At 38.2% G+C, this 11,472-nt stretch overlaps 1 protein-coding gene across 1 annotated transcript; it reads right to left on the reverse strand.

Annotated features, from left to right (window-relative positions):
* Positions 1-1,685: 1,685 nt before the first annotated feature.
* On the reverse strand, positions 1,686-10,736 carry LOC104457520 (chromosome unknown open reading frame, human C6orf165; the record flags this gene model as incomplete). Its single annotated transcript, XM_010076980.1, has 6 exons — positions 1,686-1,916; positions 4,050-4,193; positions 4,991-5,184; positions 7,393-7,530; positions 8,234-8,432; positions 10,617-10,736. Coding segments are annotated over 6 exons (1,026 nt in total), but the record flags the coding sequence as incomplete, so codon positions are not given.
* Positions 10,737-11,472: the final 736 nt, after the last annotated feature.

Raw genomic sequence — 11,472 nt, forward strand, 5'->3', positions numbered from 1 at the left:
GCTGAGATGTTCCAGTCGGTGACAGAACCACCGGGTGCCTTCAGTGCCTGCACTGCTGCCTGCAAACTACTGAGTCAAGCTTAAGGAACTGAGAAAAGAACAGCGAGGAGGATAAAAGGGATTTTCACTCACCAGTTTTCTTTTAAATAAATTTATTTATGGATTCTTGAAATGCCAGTTTGTTGGCTCAAAGGAAGAACTTTTAACATAAAAGGTTCAAAGCAAATGGTGATTAAAAATATAGAGAGAACACAACAACAAAAAGTATGTCATAAAGCAGCAACAGGGGTTTTTTTATCTGGAAAAAAAAAAACTGCAGATGGTAATAGCATTCATATTTTTATTAATCTAAAACTTGGTGCCAGCTCATAATTTAGAAACCCAGAGGAGCAGCACATCTGGCTGCTACTGATTAGTTTATTTTCACAAAAGAAAATCACCCAGTGGAAAACCATTTAGCTAAGTTCTTTCTGTGCTCACCTTCTGCTCCTTTTTTTTTTTTTTTTTAACAATGCCTTGTGGATTTGTCCCAGCTGTATAACTGTAAAAAGTGAAGCCAGATACCCTGGAGATAGTTAAACAAAAAGAGAATGCTATCCTGCACAATGCCACAGAAAAACCACTCAGCAGCTGAGCTTCATTGTCACAACCTTGTGTAAGGACGACCCAGGAAACCACGCTGCACCTAATCAGAGATTCAGCAATCACAGTTGCGCACCTGGACATTTTGCAGATAATAACTGGTGGAGCTCTTTGTTGTTGTGAAAACTATTTCTGTTTTAAAGCAGCCCCTACTTCTGTTTGAGAAGATGTTTCCTCTTAAAGCTCAAATAATTCAGGTTTTCACAAGCAGTAGTAGCTGCAGTTGTGTTGATCAGACATGGCACATATTTCCCTTCCACAGTGAAAGCAAGTTCAAAGCCTTTTCCTGTTGTGCTTGAGTTTTTCAAACACAAGTGAAACAGAGCTTTTGAAAAGGTGCCCTGAAGTTCCTGTGGATTCCAGTGTGCTCACCAGCACGTGAGGACAGAAATTATGAGGGACCTGAAAGGCTGCCAGAGCCATCCAAGGTGGATTCCCTCTCTCAGCCTCCCTGCTTTGGCCAACACATTAATGCCTGTTACTGTGCAAAGACACTTGGGTTAGTGACAGCAGGAACAGACAGGCCCAAGGACCTAGACTGAGCCTCATTTTGCTGGTTTTGCCTTCTTGAGGAGCCCGCTCTAAGGGTGGAGCTTTGATATTCGGGTGGCTCTCTTGGGATCAGTTTTATGTGCCTCTGTAGGAGCTGCAGCATTGGCCTCGTATCTCATAAAAGCTGTTTGTCCTACATTATACTTTCCACGTACCAAAGACACGGCTCTTAACAACAGTGTTTCAGCAAGCAATCGTATTAAAACCTCAAGAAAATCCCGGAACACACACTACACATTTAAATGTTAGTTTAAGTTAAAGTTTTGGGAACATTTTGATTCTAAATTGCTGTTTAAAATCTGGATGCTTCAGGCTTATTGTTTCTGTCACTTAATGCCAATCAGCAACCCCAACAGAGAAGATAAAGGAAATAAATGAACTGCTCCTGGAATCAACAGACACAGTAAAATATTTTTTTTTTCTCAATTCAGATATATGAAAGGATTTTTATATATACATTCAATATATATTTTTAGGTTTCTCATTTTCACTTAGGTTTCATCTACAGCTCTTGTTAAGTCTACTTCGACCATGTGAGTAGTAGGAGATGATCCTCCTCGGAGACCTGCCAAGAAAATCTGTGGTCTGGGTACGTTGCTTGAGTTGTCACGCTTGGTCTGGGTGCTGACATCTTTTGGCAAGTACACTTGCGTGGAGTTATCTCTTCTCATATGGCTGAGATCAGTCTGCATGGCATGAGTTAATCTGCGGCGCAGATTGGCCTAAAAACACAAAAGGAATCAGATTAAGCAAAATTTTGTTTGAACATTTTAGCACTAGTGTATACTTCAGTGCATTTGTAGATTTTACATCTATGGGCTTCACAAGCCCGCTTCACCCTACTGTCCATACCCGGTTGCGACTGTGATTTGATCACTCCCGAACTAACAGGATGTGTGAACAGCACGGTATGTAGCCCACACAACCTTAAGTCAGCCTCTTACTGCTTTCGTATTTTCCTTTCATCATTGTGCTTCAAATTTAGTTCAATGCTGAAGCCTTTGTTTTGTTAGAATAAAATGTTGTTTTCATAGTAAGCTCTTCCAGTGCTTCAAATTAATTTAAATCAACCTGAAAGCACACTGAATGTCATGGCAGGCTTGGATAAATCTCTTTGGGCATCTGCAACCTAAAAAAAGTTTGAGGATCTTGAATATTGTGGATAACCCAACTACAGGATCAAGTCTTTCTCTGGTTTCTACCAGATGTGATGAGGCTTGGGGCCAATAAGTATCAGATAAAAGGGAAAAAAATGCCTTTTTTAAAGACATTGTTCATTAACCTCTTGGCAAAGGGCAAAAGTTAAGGTACTTTAATAATAAAGCTCTTTTTAGTCACAGAAACTGCTGTAGATACAACAACAAAACCACTTCTCATGAAGTGTTAATACTACAAAGTCAGCACATGAAACAACAAGATGTTCCTTATTCCACTGAGCCTTCTAGGTCAGCACTGATGTAAAACACTGTAAATCACATGACATCATGTTGTCATGGAAATACACAAAATACAGCCTCAGGTGATGGGATCCAGACCCCTACATGTAAGTGAAGTCCAGTCCAGTCAGCAGACACTGCAGTCGGTGGAAGCTGGAGTGTGATTACATCGGCCAAATTTGGTGTTCGTATCAGGGGAAGTCAAAATATTCTCCAGACTCCACCAGCGAGGTCTCTCTCAACTGGAATGGAAGTTGAAGCACCTATACGAAGACACACTTTGACATCTTAATTTAACAACTGGATCTTATGCACAAGACTTATGCGCAGACCACAAGCCTCCATAGCGCATCTGTTCACAGAAAAAAAATTATCAACCCTGCAGTATTCTGTGTCCACTTGATACTGGTAACTGCAATATTCCTTGTACTCATAAGTTAATTTTGGTTGAATTGTGAAAATCAGGTGCTTGACGACTGCATGTGCTGGCAAACCCTACAAAGAAGCTTTTAAAACGTATACTGTTATGTTAAAAGCTTTTCTGTATGTGGCCAACCTTCTGTGGACAGACTGTGATTTCCAATCCATCAGAAAATCATTATGATAGTATAACAAACATTTCCTCCACCTTATGTATACAACAGAAAACCTACTTGCTCTGTTTCTTAACCCTCCGGTCCTACATGAAAGAGGATTTGTTTTGGTTTGGTTTTGGTTTTGGTTTCGTTTGTTTGTTTGTTTGTTTTAAAAAAAAGCAGAATTGCTTTAGGAAACACGAAGAATCAGGATAAAATGAAAAGAGTGTCATTCCCCACCCCTCAAAAAAAAAAGGGCCTCATGCTTTGATACCTTTCAAAGATCAATGTTAGCTCACGTAAAGCTTCTGCAGGGTCAAATGCATCCAAAGGTATTCCTAACCATTCTCTCTGCCCATTACTACATTTTTCCTCCTCTTACATGATGGTGATGAATATTAATATAAATTGGTCAACTTGCCATAAAATTTTGCCTGACTCAAACCTTTCTGCAATCTTTTTTTTTTTTTTAACAAAGATGGTATATTGAGTATATTGCAATACCTTCAACCTGTTAAATTTGAGTGTAGAGAAACAACTTTAAAACTCAGTGCTAATCAACAAACTTATTACTTAAAGAAGGCAACTGAAAAAATGGAATTTAAATAGACTTAGCAGTGGAAGTACTGCTCAAAAAAACTGAGGAAAAATATGAAAAAAGTGGGAGAATAACAAAGTCTAGAAGTAAGGAGAGAAAATACCTGGAGAAAAATACTGAGCAGGTTGTAACAAAGTGTGTGTCTTTGAGTAAGGTTAGATTCATGTGTCAAGGAACAAAAGTTTACAGTAATTTATTGTGAACTTTGTTATCCAACAGTTAAAATCTGGTAATAACAATACAAACCAATTTTATAGCTTTTCTTCTCAGTTCCCATTCATTCCATTCGTAGGATGTCACAATAGTTGGAGGCAAGATATGAGTATCAGTTTGAGTACCACTGTCACATTTTGCAGTTAGTTTCATCGAACATTTGCTTGCATTTCTGGCCTGGATGGAAAAAAAACCCAACAACAACAACAAAACACAAGCAAGGCATTGATGAGAAGAGTACAGGCATCTAAGAAAAACAGCATAGGGATATGCTACTTTTCAAAAACAAATAGAAACACGCAAACCTCAAGTGGATAATGATTTTTACATTCCACAATATTTTTGTTCCCTCTGCCCCTGCTAAAAAGAAAAAGCTGTTAAGTATTTGATGGATTTGATTTCTGACAGTAAACCCTTTAGGCAGAAGCGGCAGCTCAATTTCAAACTCCCACATCCCAAGTGAGCGCATAATCATTGGATTGTGGTAAAAAGGGGTCCCACCACCACCAGTATTTTATGATGCAGGCACCTCAGTCTGTCTTTATGACTGGACTAAAAATCACAAGTCATAACTAGGAGAAGAGCTTACATCTCTGCCAGAGTCAAGATATAAACTATATCTTTTTCACCAAGGGCCAGTTCAAGATTACATTCTTTCCATTGCTAGGGACCTAGAATTCCCAATGGGTCACAGAGTATGTCTCAGAATCCAAATCCAGTCTCTGGATTTCACATAGTAGTACTGTTGCATTCATTATTAATGAATCCCCTTTCATTTTGTAACATACTCTGTAATTCCTGTCCCCACATATCACTACACCCTCATCCAGCACCTACTGAGGAACCGCTAAACTAAAGCGCCAGTTAGTTAGCTTTCCTAAAGATGGGTATCATCTGTTCTCCTTATGTTCTAGAAAGGACAGATCAGGCAGTGACCCCACAGCTGTTCGGCACAAGGCATGGGCAATGTGTACCTGTGTATATGGAACAAGGTATTCAAACTGATGACGAAGTTCGAGCAGTTGAATTAGCTCTGCATGTTCTTTTGCCTTTTCTATGTTCAGTCGAATGAACTTATCTGGATCTTGAGCAAAGATGTACGCAGCTTCTTTGGAACTGAAAACATAACATCTCTCCCTGTGCTTCAAAATTCCAATAGCAGGATTTCCTAAAAAAAAAAAACAAAAAAAAACCCCAAAAAAACCAAAACAAACCCCACAGAATAAAACAGTGAACAGTAGGAGATCCAATACCGAAGACATCTGTAATCAAGATTCTTTTTCCCTCAAGTCAGTTTCACTTCCTTTTTTTCTGAAATCAGAATAAATCCCTGAAAGTAAGCTTTTTTAAATACAGAAAAGTCTGTTTGGCTAGGTCAGCACAACTGCTTTTGATCAGTTCACATCCTGCGTGCCTTAGCGCATGTCTGTCAGAAAACCAGCCGATAAAACCCCTATAGCAAAGGCATAAGGAAACAGCCCATACCCACAAATGTTTCCCCTATACTCTCCAGCAAATATTTGACTGCAGATCAGCAGTCCATTTATACCAAAGGGCATAACACTGAAATTAACTGAAGAAGCAGATGAAGCAGCTGAGAGGCTGGACAATAAATTAACAGAGAAAACGAAATGTCGATAAAGGCCAAATAACTTATACAGGAAAACACAAACTGAGCTCAAGGACAGTGGCAGGGTCTGCTTCAGCTGTCACTGCCCTGGAAAGACCTAGAATCATCACAGACAGAGCCTTGAAAATACTAAACGGCACTACTCAGTGGCAATCAAAAAAACAAAAAGAATGTCAGGAATTATTAGGATGCAAACAGAGGGGGGAGGAGAAAACCAACATTTAACAACCTATGTGCTACATCTGTAATACTACATTTTGTCACAACACAACAGAGTAAGAAAAATTACAATGAATGAAGTTGGGGATGATCAGAGGCTTGGAACACCTTTCACAGAAGGAGGGGTTAAAGAAAGAGGCCTCTTCAGCATTAAAAACAAGCAACTGAAAAGAAATAATATGATACGGGGTTATAAAACCATGAATTGTGTGCAATATAAAATTACTGTTTGCTAATTTTCCTAATAGAAAGACTATCAGGTCTTTGATGAAATTATCAAGCCAGAGCTTAAAACCATCTCAAAAAGAGATGCCTTTTCATAGTATATATAATTATAATTGTGGGACTCGTGACAATAAGAATATCCCATGGCAAACTCTAAATGGATTCAAAAACCAATTAGATAAATGAAAAACCTCTATCAAGGATTATTCAACAGGAGGTTACAGACTCAACATTTATCTGAGGAAATCCCATAACCACTAACTGCACGGACAGGGAAGGATATAATGAAGGAAGGATCATTCCTACTTGATTTCTCATAATCTTCAAATGTTAATGACTGTCCATGTCCAGAAATCGGATGCAGGGCTAGAGACACCTCCAGTCCAGCCCAGGACAGCTGTTCTCATATGCAATACTAAATGAGTGTAAATCATTGACACTGCTGTTAAAGTAACGGAAGTATTTTCCTCCCAACCTTCTGTAGGTTTAAAAAAAATTCTATATGGATAGGTTCTATAAAGGATAGGGAGACAGAAAACATGAACTGATGAGGTAGAGGAAATAAGGTTTGCTTAAAAATAAAAATGACCCTAGAACAGACCAAAAAATTTCCTATGATTAGTTGGCTTAATCAAGTGCACTTTCACATTCTTTTCAGATAAGATGCTTAGTACTTTGTAACAACTATTTAAAAATTCATATGATGTAGGCATGAATGGGTGTGTTTGCAATGCACGGATACACAAAATAGAAGGAATGACCACTTTCCTATGCCTGTGTTAAAACACACTAACAACAGTAAACACAACTGCATTCAGATGCTGTGGAGATTATACAGGTGCACATATACCAGGAGGAAACATCCATCCCATCTTGTTTCTGCCTCTGTTTGCTCATGCCTACTTCCTCTTGAAGCCTTCCTACCTTCTATTTAGGACAGTTTATTTGTGCATTTTTAAAAGAAAAAATACTTTAACAGGGGAAATAAGTTATCTGAGATTATACAGATGCACATATAGCAGGAGGAAACATTTATCCATCCCATCTTGTTTCTGCCTCTGTTTGCTCATGCCTACTTCCTCTTGAAGCCTTCCTACCTTCTATTTAGGACAGTTTATTTGTGCATTTTTAAAAGAAAAAATACTTTAACAGGGGAAATAAGTTATCTGAGGTGAAAATTGCAAACATGAAAATACAGTATTCCAGCTTTGACATAAGAGGATGCATTGAGAACATACCTTACCTTTTCCCTAGCACTGGTGTACATAGAAAGTAAGGAAAAGACCTAACTACAAAGCGTACCTGGGAGGGTGAGGCCTTTCACACCAATTGCATGTGCACAGAAACCATGGTACTGGATTAGCAACTGATCAAAATTATCAGCAGTTTCTGGAAACAGCCATTCTTGGTTCTTGAAATCAGAAACATTCACTCTTGTTCCTAAGAAAAGATTTAACAAAGGAAGGATTTCAGCAACAAAACATCAGAAGTTTAAAATATAATAATGTTACAGGATGATGGGATTACTCTGGTCTTCACAGGATGACCTGCAGTGCCAAGATCCCAAAAGCCAAGCTTTAGCCCTGCCTTAAGAGACATCCTACTGAAAAATCAGTCCTGCAGGAGCCTTCTTAATAGCATTAGTTTTCTTTGGAAACAGGGCAACAACAGGAAGGTAATATCTTATTCTTCTATTTTGTTTTCACCCACTCATGCATTACAAATCCCCTGGAGTAGAACTTGGTTGCTAGGGATACCATTTTACAAACAAATACTCCTGGTAACCAAAGCCCTGTTAAATTAGCTTTTTATTCCCCCCTCCGTTTCAGAAGCTCTGAAAAGTATAAAAAGACATAAATAAACTTATGGAATGTAAAAAAAAACCAGTAGAAATATTATTCTCCAATCATTCTGCCATTTGTATCAGGTATGTTTGCATCTAGTACCTATATTATAATTCTATATATAAAAATAAAGCCCAAACTACACTACATGAAAAATAAATCCACACACTACAAGATTAATTTTAATTTACTGTGCAAATTCTGATTATTAAAAAAAATCAATGTGTAGCACCTTCTATAAATATAATTCAAACCACAAAATCTTGGAAAATGAAGAAAAAAGTAATAACTTTCAGTACCCATGGTTTCTCTTATCCTTTCCTCATCGCTTTTCACAGTCACTCCTTCCAGAAGAGATCTTAGCACTCCCTCAGGAAAAAGCTGTGATTGGATTTTTGAGAACTGTTGCAGACTGTTTGTCATATTTGTGAGGAAGCTTAGCAGCACTATCTCATCCTGAAAGCCGCTCCAGAGGTTAGAAAGTGCAACAAAGAGAGGCTAGAAAATAAAGAAAATTATCTGAAATCCAGAACTGGTTTACGTCTGCAATATAACCCAAATGCTGTGCGCACCAATTCCTGCGATGAACAAAGCGGGGCTGATCTCCAAGGCCTTCAGCACCTGGAAATTCCAGGGGAACTCCTCCCATAGGCCAGCATGGTTCTTTTCTGCATTTTACTCCAAAGCCTTTCCCAAATACGTTCCTCTGAGACCATGCTTGGAATTGCATGCTTCACTGACGCCACAGTTCTAGAACTGAAACTAGGGTGTGCAGGAATAAGAAGGACCAGAAGAATCACACCTGGTTAACTACCGAATGAAGTAAAACCACCCCTCTAAGTACAAACTATCAGGCTCTGTTATTTTGGCTGCCCTGCTTCCAGAGTGACTTAGTAGCACAGCCCCCAAGCCATCACGTGTGTGAAATTAATGGGGTACAACACTCTTCGGGGTGGTACAAGGTTCAGGACAAAACTGGAAGCTGGAAAAATGGAAGAAACTAAAGGAATGGTAGCAAGATCAAAATCATTCTTACCAGAATAAACAAAGAATATTAATGAAATCTCCTACGGTTCCTAAAACAAATATTTATGACATACATAGGCCCTATCCTACAGTTTTTAAATGGCAGAACGTCCTGCCTCTACACTCCTGCAGGATCCAGCTTCTCGGCAACTATCCAGAACCAAGAAGAGCTATTTAAATGGTGCTGTAATACGGAAATCTCTACCTGCAAAAGACCTGAAATCAAAAGACATTACATATTCTGTCTTCAGCAGAGAAGAAAAAACAACTAAACAACCTGAAGAGAGAAGAAAATCTAGGAAGGAAGCAGACAACAGCAGACAGCTTCTAGGGAAAAGGGTAATGTGTACATCAGCCACTTAATTCCCACGAAGAAGAAAATAAACAGCTGGAAGAGAGGGAAAGATGTTTTCTAAATGAGAACATCTGGCTTGTAAAATCACAAGCACACGTAAACTGAAGTGTCAGATCACATCTGAGAGTACTTTGGTCGAAGTGCCATTCCCATGAGTTTCCAGCTCAGATGCCCTTATAGGAAGTGTAAAAAATACTCCTGAGTAGGTGGTGGGAACATGATCTTGCTTCCTCCCTCCTCCACATTAGGCTTGATTTTGCTTTCTAATTATTTGTTTAGAAGGATGAAATAAAATCTGACATGTGTATGAACTGCATGCTAGTTCAGCAGCTAACAACAAGGAATTAAAATGATAAGACATATCACACAAAATAATGAGTTCTTCCATGAAAAGCAAAGTAAACAAAGCTGGTTTTTGACATTTCTCTCCTATTTCCTTTATACCATGCCATCATAATAATCCCAGGTTTTCACAGGGTCATCAAATACCCTCCTTCACAATGCGTGCAGTTACACATCACTCATTCCCTCTCCCTCCAACACCTCTCCTCCCACGTCCTGTAGCTGCCAACTAAGGGTGAACCAGCCCAGAACACGGATCATGCAGAGCTGTGTGGCTGCTCACTGGCCAGATGGCACAGAAACCAGCTGATAGCTGGCATTCCCGTTTCAGACTTGATCTTAGGAGGGCTCTAATTGTGTCTCTCCAGTTGCTTGTTTTTCACAAAACTTGCAGAAAATAACCTATTTTGAGATCTCCAAACTGACAGATTTGACTGAAACTGGGCAACAGGTTCAGAAGCTATTGGGAGGGACAAAGAAGCTGAAACCCCCATCGCAGAATCCTGATTTCTTTAGAAAAATTATATCAAGGAGTCATACTGTAATTACAGGAATTGCTGTCTGAGGGGACTTTAAAAGAATCACACTCTGAGGTGCTGTTAACTGTCATCACTATGTTCTTACTAATTTTACAAGGACCAGGAGAGAATATTTACACAAAACAGGATAATATAACTGTAAATCTACAAATACTGACAAATGATTCAAGACACTTAGAGTAAAATACCATTTAATTCCTTCTCTCCCTTTTTGTACTATGCTTTCCTTTTACCTTGAGATCAAGTCTTTTAGTCTAGTTGCCCCTTCAAAAATTAAAGATGCTGTTACAATAGAGAGAAAATAATGTAGCCTTTTTTGTAATACAAAATATGCAAAAACACATTGGCAAAGTATTTTGTAGTACTTTAGTGATTTTTTTGTAATTAAAAAGAAATAGGTTTTCCATTCCAAATACTTACAAAAACTTCTTTGGTACTTATGGAAACCTTATTCTGCACTGTGTTTTTCAGCTGCTCCATTGTTGCTGCAAACTGCACCCTCATCTTTTCAACTTCTTGAGCACTTGTAACTGCATCCGACTAGAAAGAGAACTTACTTAATGTAAGAATCATGACAGTCAAAAAAATCAAGTATTTAGTAATAAGTACTTACTTGGATCTCTTCATTCAACAGTTTTCAGACAACTGTTGTCTGAAAGAGTTTTAAGGAACAAAATGCACCCTAACTTTCCACAAAATACACTTTTCCTTCAGTGTTCAGGTATAAAGCCAGGCACTTCTCTCAAATATATACTGGTAATTTTTACAGAAAACCTCTACATTCTTACAATGAAGAGAACTGAAAAAAAAATTAAAAGATAAATATTTTTCCAACCTTTATGAGATACTGGGAAGACTAATAAAAACCTGTAGTTTCTCAAAAGACAAATGAAAAGGTCTTCATAAACAAAACAAGTTTCAGGAATTTAAATTATGTTCTTCAAAGACTTCTGATGACTCCATATGTGTTGGAGATATCTGCAGACATTTAAAATTAAGATGATTTACTAATCGAACAAGATTTTTTCTCTTATGTCTTTTGGGGCAGAGTGAGTATCAGTATGCAAACAAGAAAAGAGTCCTACTTTTTAAGTCCTCTGTTAATTAAATTAAACAAACAACAAAAAAATGAAACCTCCAGAAATTAAATGGAAACAGTCACACTGCAGCAAACAATTTTTTAGTGTTTTACCTGACAGTAGCCAAGTTAGGTACAAAGTTCAGTATGACACATGATGTAGGTTCTCATATCATAGAATCATAGAACGGTTTGGGT

The sequence above is a fragment of the Pterocles gutturalis genome, unplaced genomic scaffold (genome assembly GCF_000699245.1).
Source record: "Pterocles gutturalis isolate BGI_N339 unplaced genomic scaffold, ASM69924v1 scaffold13593, whole genome shotgun sequence".
Taxonomy (NCBI): Eukaryota; Metazoa; Chordata; class Aves; order Pterocliformes; family Pteroclidae; genus Pterocles; species Pterocles gutturalis.